Source organism: Macaca mulatta, chromosome 10 (genome assembly GCF_049350105.2).
Source record: "Macaca mulatta isolate MMU2019108-1 chromosome 10, T2T-MMU8v2.0, whole genome shotgun sequence".
Classification (NCBI taxonomy): Eukaryota; Metazoa; Chordata; class Mammalia; order Primates; family Cercopithecidae; genus Macaca; species Macaca mulatta.
The window spans coordinates 105034590-105046323 of record NC_133415.1 but is presented as its reverse complement, the minus strand read 5'-3'; the positions used below and the strand labels follow the sequence as shown (position 1 = coordinate 105046323).

At 46.6% G+C, this 11734-nt stretch overlaps 1 protein-coding gene and 1 long non-coding RNA gene across 6 annotated transcripts in view; one reads left to right on the top strand and one right to left on the bottom strand.

Annotated features, from left to right (window-relative positions):
* Positions 1 to 211: 211 nt before the first annotated feature.
* LOC144332191 (uncharacterized) lies at positions 212 to 6345 on the bottom strand. Its single transcript, XR_013400054.1, has 3 exons — positions 6259 to 6345; positions 4618 to 4736; positions 212 to 345 (listed from the first exon to the last, which is right to left on the bottom strand). It is a non-coding gene; the product is annotated as an uncharacterized LOC144332191 (long non-coding RNA).
* The window catches only part of ZFP64 (ZFP64 zinc finger protein), a 97773-nt gene continuing 91827 nt past the window's right edge, over positions 5789 to 11734 (top strand). For 2 of the 5 annotated variants that reach the window (XM_077948237.1, XM_015148759.3), the window contains exons 1-2: positions 5870 to 6058; positions 10578 to 10811. In XM_077948237.1, the coding sequence (XP_077804363.1) occupies positions 6013 to 6058; positions 10578 to 10811 (280 nt within the window). In that variant the 5' untranslated portion in view covers positions 5870 to 6012. 5 annotated transcript variants of the gene reach the window in all.

Below are 11734 nucleotides of genomic sequence, written 5' to 3'. Positions count from 1 at the left end.
GAGAAATAATGTGTTCGCATGGGCCAATTAAAAAAGCTACTATGATATATTATGATATCTAAAAGATCATTAACGGCAGGGTCGTGGCTCACGCCTGTAATCTCAGTACTTTGGAAGGCCGAGGTGGGCAGATCACAAGGTCAGGAGTTCGAGACCAGCCTGGCCAACATGGTGAAACCCCATCTCTGCTAAAAATATAAAAAATTAGCCGGGCGTGGTGGCACATGCCTGTAGTCCCAGCTACTCAGGAGGTTGAGGCAGGAGAATTGTTTGAACCTGGGAGGTGGAGGTTTCAATGAACCAAGATCATGCCGCTGTACTCAGCCTGGGTGACAGAGTAAGATTCTGTCTCAAAAAAAAAGAAAAAAGAAAAAAAAGAAAATCATTAACAAACATCCAGTAACATAGCAAATAAATTATGATGCAACCCTATAATGAAATATTATGTGACCATTAAAACTAATGGTAGGAGCCAGGCGCAGTGGCTCATACCTGTAATCCCAGCACTTTGGGAGGCCGAGGCGGGCGAATCACGAGGTCAGGAGATTGAGACCATCCTGGCTAACACGGTGAAACCCCGTCTCTACTGAAAAAAAAAATGCAAAAAATTACCCGGGTGTGGTGGCGGGCGCCTGTAGTCCCAGCCACTCAGGAGGCTGAGGCAGCAGAATGGTGTGACCCTAGGAGGCAGAGCTTGTAGTGAGCCGAGATCGCACCACTGCACTCCAGCCTGGGCGACAGAGGGAGACTCTAACTCAAAAAAAAAAATAAATAAATAAAATTTGAGAGAACAGACATTGGATACACAAACAGAGTTCTCTATCAGAGGTATAATATTAGGCCAGGCGCAGTGGCTCACACCTGTAATTCCAACCCTGGGAGGCTGAGGCAGGTGGATCACTTGAGGTCAGGAGTTCAAGACCAGCCTAGGCAACATGGTGAAACCCCATCTCTACTAAAAACACAAACTTATTCAGGCTGGTGGCAGGCACCTGTAATCCTAGCTATGCAGGTGGCTGAGGCAGAAGAATCTCATGAACTCAGGAGGTAGAGGTTGCAGTGAGCTGAGACTTTACCACTGCACTCCAGCCTGCGTGACAGAGTGAGACTCCATCTCAAGAAAAAAAAAAAAAAAGAAGTATAATATTAATATTATGAGTACATATTGGTTTGAACCATATAAAATTATCATTTTTCAGTAAAAAATAAATATATCAGCAATTCATATGGTTCATTCTGTTACATTTCTACAGAAAAAAGCCTATAAAGAAATAGATATGCAGTGCATAAAGATATAAGTATTTATCTCTGGTTGGTGAGATCTCAGATAGCTGTGTATATTTCATGTGGAAATGAAAAACATGTAAACTGTAATTACATTTTTATAAAATATATGAATATGATTTATATGTGTGTATGCACACATACACACACACACAAAGACTTTTAGGAACATTCATCAATCAAAATGTTACTTCTGGGTAGTGAATTATAAGTGGGTTTTATTTTCTTATGTTTTCCTATATATTTTTTTTCAAATTCTAACCAACAATTTCTAATACTTTTGCAATAAGAAAAACAAGTATAGGGCCAGTGCGGTGGCTCACACCTGTAATTCCAGCACTTTGGGAGGCCAAGGTAGGCAGATCACTTGAGGCCAGGAGTTTGAGAACAGCCTGGTCAACATGGTGAAACCCTGTCTCTATCAAAAATACAAAGAAATTAGCTGGGCGTGATGGCACACACCTATAATCCTAGCTACTCAGGAGGCTGAGGTGGGAGGATCACTTGAACCTGGGAAGTGGAGGTTGCGGGGAGCCAAGATCGCACCATTGCACTCCAGCCTGGGTAACAGAGCAAGACTCTGTCTCTAAATAAATAAATAAATAAATAAATAAATAAATAGGAGTGTGTTGACCTTGATGTAGCTTATGTTGAAAAATAACATTTTTAAAAAGTATAAAAAGAAAAATAAGAAATGAAAATAGGACATTTTCAGACCAGAAAAAGACTGTTGCAGTGGTCAAGAAATTAGGGGCCTGGGCTCCTTCTAGCTCACTATTCTGCCATACTTAGAGTATCGCCTCATTCTCATAGTCCAAAATGGCAGCTGGAGCTCCAGCCATCATATCCTTATCCCAAGGAAGGAAAAGAGGAAGAGATAAAGAAGAAGGGACAAACAGCATATGCCAATGGTTATTTTAGGATATTTACAGTAATAGAGAAGGTTGGCTGGACGTAGTAGCAAAAGGTTAAAATGGAGCTCACGGAAACATGCATGAAATAATTTCACAACAAAAAATGAACTGAGGATGCCTGTGTGCCAGGCTCTGTTCTAGGCCTCAGAGGATACAAGGTAAATAAAACAGGCCAGGTCCATGCCCTCCTGGAGCTTACATGGTAGGGACACAGATAATAACCAAAAATCAATAAAAGATAATAATAGCTAGGATTTATGCCGAGTTATATGAGTCAGGCACTATTCTAAGCACTTTACAGATATAGACTGGTTCCTCCTACAAAACAACTTAATGAACTAGGTGCTACTGCTATCTCCAAGCTACAGAAAACTGGGACACAGAGCAGTGGAATCTCCTACTCAAGGTTAAGCAACTAATTCTAGTTCAGCAACTCCAGGATTTGCATGGCAGTGGAATAGCCTGACTCCAGGACCTACACACTTAACCACCAAACCAGTAAGGCCCAGACTTACATCATGATAAGAATTAGCTGGGGCACTTTTGAGATATTTGCAGATTACCAGGTCTTACCCCAGAAAATTCTGATGCAGTAAGCGTGGGTCAGGACTCAAGAATTCATTCCTTAGCGAGCCCTCCAGATGCTGCTTCTCTTCAGGCAAATGTGAGATGTATTGCTCTCAACAAAAGGAATCGTGACAATAGAAGTTAAAATGGTGACCTCTGCAGGATTGGATAGTGGGAAGAGTATTATTTTTATTTATTTATTTGTTTGTTTATTTATTTATTTATATTTTTTTGAGACAGTCTCGCTCTTGTCAGCCAGGCTGGAGTGCAGTGGCTCCATCTCGGCTCATTGCAACCTCCGCCTCCTGGGATCAAGAAATTTTCCTGCCTCAGCCTCTGGAGTAGCTGGGATTACAGGTATGCACCACCAAGCCTGGCTAATTTTTGTAATGTAGAGATGGGGTTTCGCTATATCGGTCAGGCTGGTCTCGAACTCCTGACCTCAGGTGATCTGCCTGCCTTGGCCTCCCAAAGTGCTGGGATTACAGATGTGAACCACCTTGCCCGGCTGGAATAGTATTATTGGCTGGGAAGGTGCATGAGGGAGCCGACCAGGGTTGGAAATGTCTGTCTTGGATGGGGGCTCCCCAGGTGTGCACATATGTAAACATTCATCAAGCAATAAAAAATAAATATTGCCATAAGCTGCGGTGCCCTCCTGGGTCATGTTAGCTAGATAGGTATCATGAAGGTGATGTGGTAGAGTCACAGGGGGAGTGAATACTTTAGGTAAGACACAGGAAGCTCTCTCCGGGAAGGTGACATTTCATTTGATGCTGGATGACCTAAAATAGTCAGTCCTGCAAAGACCAGGAAGAGCAATCCAGGCAGAGGGAGGGCAGATGCAGAGTCCCTGGGTCAGGAAGGGTTGGGCTTGTTTAAACAACAGCAAGGAGCCTGGGGGAGCTGGCTTGGGCGATGCAGGGTGAGAGTGATGTGATCTGCAGTGGGACTGGCAGACCACAGCCAGTTACATCTAGCTCATTCCTGCTCCAGGGCTTTTGCTCCCACCAGTTCCTCAGGCTGGAATTGCTCCCACCTCATCCTCACATGGCTGCACCCTCCCCAGCTCCTCGTTCAGATATTACCTGCTCAGAAAGGACTACCATGACCACTTCTACAGCCACTATTACAGCCCCATTTTATGGTCTTTGGAGCCCTTTTCACTAGTAAAATATTGAGAACACATGGACACAGGGAGGGGAACATCACACACCGGGGCCTGTCGGGGAGTGGGGGGCAAGGGGAGGGAGAGCATTAGGACAAATACCTAATGCATATGGGGCTTAAAACCTGGGTGAGGGGTTGATAGTTGCAGCAAACCACCATGGCACATGTATACCTATGTAACAAACGTGCACATTCTGCATACGTATCCCAGAACTTAAGGTTTAAAAAACAGGAAGTACTATATATCTGCATCTATCTATCTATCTATCTATCTATCTATCTATCTATCTATCTATCTATCTATAATTACAGTACTGATTTGATTATTTCATGTTGACTGCATCCCTGGCCTACCTCCAGTGGCTAGTCCAGTGCCTGGCACATCACAAACACTTGAGAACAAACAGCCGCTGCAGGCAGAAACTAAGCCTTAGAGGAAGCAGCAGGGGAAATCCCATTCGTTATACAAGCCATATTTACCGAGAGCCTACTATGTGTCAGGCACCAGCCAAGTCACTGGACTACATCAGTGAAGCAAAGAGATTTTTTTAATCCCCATTTTTACAGGGACTTACTGAAAATAAGGGGGAGGAGAACACAGATAATATACAATTAAATTCTATCTGTATGTGAAGATAGATATACATATTCACAGAGATACATATTATGTTCCATGTAGTACCTTTTAAGGACAAAGCAGGCCAGGCATGGTGGCTCACACCTGTAGTCCCAGCACTGTGGGAGGCTGATGCAGGAGGATGGCTTGAGGCCAGGAGTTCGAAACCAGTCTGGGCAACATCTCTACAAAAATAAAAATTAAAGTGAGCCAAGGTGGTGGCCCACGCCTGTTGGGAGGATTGCTTGAGCCCAGGAGTTGGAGGCTGCAATGAGCTAGGATCCGACCACAGCACTCCAGCCTGAGAGATAGAGCAAGACCCACTCTCTAAAAAAAAGAAGAAAGAAGAGAAGAGAAGAGAAAAACAGGAAGGAGACAGGGAGTGGTTGGGTGGGGAGGAGGGAGCTGCAATATTTGAATGATAAGATTAGGCCAAGCCTGGTCTCCCTGAGTGTGAATTTGAATGCTGACCTTCAGAGGCAGGGCAGACTCTATGTGCAAATGCCTCGAGGCTGGAGAGGTCTGAGGCTTGGGAGGATAGGCAGAGACGATAGGGCTGACTCAGGAGCCCAGGGGAGAGAGTAGTAGTAAGACATGAGGGACAGAGCAGAGAGGGCAGTGTCCTCAGAGTGTGGCCGCCGACCAACACTAGGGACATCACCTGGGAACTTAGAAATGCTCGTTCTCAGGCCTCGCCCCAGACCTACAGAAGCAGAAACGCTCGGGTGGGCCCAGCAGCGTGTGTTCTAACAAGCTTTTCAGGCGACTGTGATGCACGATAAAGTTGGCAGCTCCGGGAGCAGAGGTCCCTTCGCGCTACGACCCCAGCTCATCGCGGTCCTCTCAGTCTCCCTAGCGGGGCAGGGGACCCGCCCAGAGCTTTGCTGATTTGCCTAGCACTGACGCCCAACCTGAGTTTCTCCGGAGCCCGCCGCGCCCCGCGCACCCACCCCGCAACGGCAGCCGCACGCGGGTCTCCCCGCAAACCACCCAGACGTCCCCGGAGCAGCGCTGCTGCACTGCCGCGCTGGGGCCCGAAGCCTGGGGCTGCAGGTGCAAAAGGCGCCCCGAGCCGGGGAGGCCAATCGCGTCCGCGGAGAAAGCAGAGTGCGGGCAGGGGAGCATCCCTCGCCACCCACGGTCTCCCAGCACGCCGGGACGCGCGTGGCCATCCAGCTCCCCCGGGACGTTGGGGGTCTCCGCGGGCCTGGGCCTCGGGATTCGCCCGCCGCTTCCCCGGGGAGCCGCTGCTGCAAAGCCAGGTTGGGGCTCCGGGCCCGGCCAGCGCCCTCTAGGCAGCGGAAGTGCAGCTTGCTTTACATCCGTCCTCCCCGCCTCGCAGAGTTGGGAGAAGGCAGGGTGGGGGGTGTGGAAAAATAAAAGGAAAAGTCCTTGCACCATGTAGATCAGCGTCCCCCACTTTGGCATCCCGGCCGGCCGGGGATCTCTTAGTCTGCGGCCATGAACGCGAGCAGCGAGGGCGAGAGCTTCGCGGGCTCCGTGCAAAGTAAGTGCTTTTCCGGGCGCAGTGCGCGCTCCGGGGCCCAGTGCGCGCTCCGGGGCCCGGGCCCAAGCACGTTTGCGACGCAGCCAGCAGGCCCGGGGCCCCGAAATCGGGGTGACGGCTGGGAGCCGCGTCTCGGGGACCGCGGCGGGCGCGCGGTGCAGGGGGCGCCGGAATGGGCTTGGGGTGGGGGCGCACCCGACCTGGCGCAAGAAGCGGGGCGCCCTCCAGCCTTGCGAGACCCCTTGGAAGGGAACGGTGGGGGAGGGCACGCCGTTCAGACAATCGCCACCCCCTAAGGGCATTCCCGCCCCACCAGGCGGAGTTTGGGGCGGGCAGGAGAGAGGAAGGAATCTGGGGTAAATGGGGCAACACTGATGGGAAAACTTCTGCCTCAGTGGCTCAAAATTAGAGCCTGGAGATTGGGGGAGTCTCCAGGTCTCACGAGGTCCTGCCGGCTCATTGCAAGCCTTTTCCACATTAAGGGTGGATCTGAATGGGAAACGGGGCCGTGATCGCTTTCTTTGGGTTTAGGGTTCAGTTTTTATTTAACCGATGAGGACATCAGCGTTTTTCAAGTCCCTGGTTTCTCCTGGTGCATTGTTTCCCAAAGTGTGGTCCAGAGACTGAGTGCAATCAGCCACCTGGGAGCGAGAGCGTGTATTTTAAAACAGCTTTCTGGGCCCCACCCATTCAATCTCGGGGGTGGGGCTGGGGATCCGCTGTCCTTCGTAGCTGCCTGGGCAACTCTGAAGCACATGAAGTTTGAGAACCTGTCTACCAGGGGTTTGCAGAAAACCTGGCACATATTAAGCTCCCAGCTTGTTAGCTGCTACTGTTAACGGTTTGGAAGACACTGGGTCCCAAACTTCGCGGGGTATTCCTTGCATGACTGTGAAAAGCACAGATTTTCCTAAACACCATCCTCTTCACCCCACCCTGTTATGACTCAGTATCTCCTAGGTGGGGCTCAGATATGTCCATGTTTAAATAGTGTACCTCAGTAATAACCCCAGCAGGTAACATGCTGGGGGACTGGCGGGAAGGGGGGACTGTGCTGGTATGAGCACCATCCCATTTAATTCTCATAACAAGCCCGTGTTTTTTCTTGGAGAAATTAAAAACAAACAAGCAAACGAAAACCATGAATTAGAAACCTCTCTTCTCCCATTTTTCAGATGAGAAAACCCAAGCTTATAGTCACTATTGTTAAGTGACAATGTCAAGATTCTAACGAAGGTCTATGTCATTACTTTTGCACTTTGCACATACCAGTGACATTATTTGTTATTAAAATTATTCCGTTCTGGATGTCAGTCCTGTTCCATCATTAAGGAATCGTCAGCAATGCAAGCTACTTCATGTCTCACTTCCTTGTTTCCTTGTTAGTTCCATGGATATCTCAGTAGCTGCCAAGAAGAAAAGGTTTGGTTCCTTCCATCCATTGATTGCAAAGTGCTTAAGTGTATCTCTGCAAGATGGCTTATCACAGTGCTCAGCCCATTCTCCTTAGCAAGTGAACCAAATTGTATTTCTGAACAGAGATTTCTTGTCTTAGTTAGACCTGGGGAAAATTGGACATAATGTAAATATCTTAGAAATTTTCAGAAAATTTTGATGCATAATTTTAACCATATATGCACAAAGGTAGTCTTGTATCATTTAACTTGGGAAAAATTGGAAATTATGAAAATACCTTATTGTTGCTGAGAAGATTATGATGCATGGACACCATGGAATAATGTATTGCCATTAAATAATGATATATATGAAGAGATTTTAATGATATAGCACAATGTTTATGCAATATTTAGGAAAAAGGGGCCAGGTGGAGTGGCACTTTGGGAGGCCAAGGCAGGTGGATCACATGAGGTTGGGAGTTCGAGACCAGCCTGACCAACATGAAGAAACCCCGTCTCTACTAAAAATACAAAATTAGCCGGGTGTGGTGGCACATGCCTGTAATCCCAGATACTCTGGAGTCTGAGGTAGGAGAACCGCTTGAACTCAGGAGGCAGAGGTTGCAGTGAGCCAAGATCGCGCCCTTGCACTCCAGCCTGGGCAACAAGAGCAAAACTCCATCTCAAAAAAAGATTTTAAAAATTAGGAAAAGGATTAGTTTTACACTATTATCTGAATATTTATAATACTATGATCTTATGCAACTTTTTTTTTTTTTTTTTGAGACGGAGTCTCGCTGTGTCACCAGGCTGGAGTGCAGTGGCATGATCTTGGCTCACTGCAACCTCCACCTCCTGGGTTCAAGCGATTCTCCTGCCTCAGCCTCCTGAGTAGCTGGGATTACTGGCACATGCCACCACACCCAGCTAATTTTTGTATTTTTAGTAGAGACAGGGTTTCACCATGTTGGCCAGGATGGTCTTGATCTCTTGACCTTGTGATCCACCCACCTCGGCTTCCCAAAGTGCTGGGATTACAGGCGTGAGCCATCTTATGCAACTTTTAAGGGTAAAGAAAATGAATGGAAAAAAAAAAATTTTATGATATTCATGGCAGGCAGAGATGGAAATATTGAGTGATTTTCCCCTTCTTTTTAAGCTTCTTCTAAATTTTCTTACAAACATGAGTTATTTATTTATTTATTTATTTTATGTGAGATGGAGTCTTGCTCTGTCGCCCAGGCTTAGAGTGCAGTGGCACAATCTCAGCTCACTGCAACCTCCGCCTCCCAGGTTCAAGCAATTCTCCTGCCTCAGCCTCCCTAGTAGCTGGGATTACAGGTGTGTGCCACCACACCCGGCTAATTTTTTTTTTTTTTTTTTTTTTTATTTTTAGTAGAGATGGTGTTTCACCATGTTAGCCAGGATGGTCTTGATCTCCTGACCTCATGATCCACCCGCTATGTCTTTATTGAACAAATATTTATATAGTACCTTCTAGTACAGTGCCAGTTACTATGCTTTGCAGGTATTAATATAGTATTAACTATTGATATGATTAGTATCAAGAAATAATGTCGGCCGGGCACGGTGGCTCATGCCTGTAATCCCAGCACTTTGGGAGGCCGAGGCAGGCAGATCACGAGGTCAGGAGATTGAGACCATCCTGGCTAACACGGTGAACCCCGTCTCTACTAAAAATACAAAAAATTAGCTGGGCATGGTGGCGGGCACCTGTAGCCCCAGCTACTCAGGAGGCTAAGGCAGGAGAATGGCGTGAACCCAGGAGGCAGAGCTTGCAGTGAGCCAAGATCGCGCCACTGCACTCCAGCCTGGGCAACAGAGAGAGACTCCGTCTCAAAACAAAACAAAACAAAACAAATAATGTCCCTGCCAGTTAGGAATGAATTTTGGCTACAAGTAACAGAAACCCAAATTATACTGGTCTAATGAAATCTGGAACTGATTGATTGCAGTGTTGAATCAGGGGAATCAGTGAAATAAAGGGCAGAGCCCATAGGGGTCTCGGCATTTTCCTCATAGTTACAAGATGGCTACAGAAGCCCCAGCATCACATTTGCATCCAAAGCCAGAAGAAAAGGGGCACAGTGCTAGCCACATCTCCTCCCTTTTTATCACGAACGCCAAACTCTTCCCAGAAACTCCTCCAGCTCTGTGCTGGAGAAGTTCACAAGTATGTAGGGGACCAAGATTATTTAGACTAGTGGTTCTCATAGTATGTGTGTTGGGTGAGTATGTTTGAAATGTGCGGGAGGATCAGTTTTCATAATTCTTTTAGTTAGGATAGGAGGTGGCTGCTGGTTCTGCAAAGTGCAGGACATCCCTGCATATCAAATAACTTTCTTGCAAACAACGCGACTAGTGTCCCATGAGTAACAATGCAGCATGAACCATCACGTGGTTGGTTGCTATACATTATTTCTAATTTTCCCCAAGTTAAATAATACAAGAATACCTTTGTGCCTATATGGTTGGATAAAATTATGCATCACAATTTTCTGAAAATTGTTTTTTTTTGAAACAGAGTTTCACTCTTGTCCCCCAGGCGGGGGTGCAATGGTGGGATCTCAGCTTGCTGCAACCTCCGCCTGCTGGGTTCAAGTGATTCTCCTGCCACAGCCTCCTGAGTAGCTGGGATTATAGGCACGCACCACCATGCCCAGCTAATTTTTGTATTTTTAGTAGAGACGGGATTTCACCATGTTGGCCAGGCTGGTCTTGAACTCCTGACCTCAGGTGATCCGCCTGCCTCAGCCTCCCAAAGTGCCAGGATTGCAGGTGTGAGCCACCGCGCCCAGCCAATTTTCTGAAGATTTCTAAGGTATTTACATTATGTCCAATTTTCCCCAGGTTTAACTAAGGCAAGAAATCTCTGTGTGGAAATATGATACCTTGCTGCTAGGACACAATTAGGAGAAGTGGAAGGTGGAGTAGATACTGGGCCACAATTGCAAGAAGTGGAAAGTGGAGTGGATACTGGACCACCACTCAGCCATGTCTGCCACCATGCCTTTTCTTCCTACTGTGAATCTGGTTTGCATTAGAATTCCAAGCTGTTTGGAATTAATCTGTTACTTTCCCTTTGTCCCATGGAGTTCCAGGTGGCACAACGGTGCTGGTGGAGCTGACTCCCGACATCCATATCTGCGGCATCTGCAAGCAGCAGTTTAACAACCTGGATGCCTTTGTAGCTCACAAGCAAAGTGGCTGCCAGCTGACGGGCACGTCCGCGGCAGCCCCCAGCACAGTCCAGTTTGTATCGGAGGAAACAGTGCCTGCCACCCAGACTCAGACCACCACCAGAACCATCACATCGGAGACCCAGACAATCACAGGTACCGCTGCAGCATGGGGGAGTCGGCCAGAGTTGGCCTGGCTATGTCTCAAACACCTCCATGGAACTTGTTAAAAATATAGATTCCCAGAGCCCACCCCCTAGGGTTGCTGATTCATTATTTTTAACAAGCTCCACCGGGAAGCCAGCTGCCCAGCCAGGTTTGGGAGCTACTAGGTTAAAACGTTAAATGTTAGCAGTTTTAAATGTTGTCACATGTTATAAAAAACAGACCAAAAAAAAAAAAGATTTCTGAAACAAAAATCTGTATACTAAGGGAAAAAAAAGACTAGCAGAAAATACATTGCAATAAAAAAAAAGTGGTTGTTTTGGGTGGTAGAAGTATGGCTACAATCCTTGGGTTTGCATTTACTTGTGTAAAGGGCCAAAAAGCCTGTTGTTGTTTTAAAAAAAATCTCTAAACAGGCATTGGTATCTCCTCCCCCTTGTGCTGCTGATGAGGAAAACATCCCCGTTCTCTGTTGTGTACACTCACTCCACCAAAAATAAATTACAGATGGGTCCAAAATGTAAATGTGCATAAGAAAACCATAAAAGTCCTAGAGGAGATATACCCACAAACACATATACACACAGTTATACCTGTGTAATTTGTCTTAAGGGGCAGGAAGATAACTTTAAAATTATGAAGTAGCCCATTTATGGGATAGTCCTGGATCTTGTGGGGAAACAGAGAATGCATTCCTTAGCTAAAGGCATTTGATTCTAAAAAACGTACTAATATGCCTACCAAAGAAAGCGGGTTATGGACCACCCCCTCAAAGAAAAAGAATCACATATGTGATTGCAAATGAAGTTACAAGTTTTCTAAAGTAAAATGCAAAATCTAAAGACAATCAACTTGGGGAAAATTTTGTGGCATATATAATTAAGGCCCAATATCCCTCTTATACAAAGAACTGC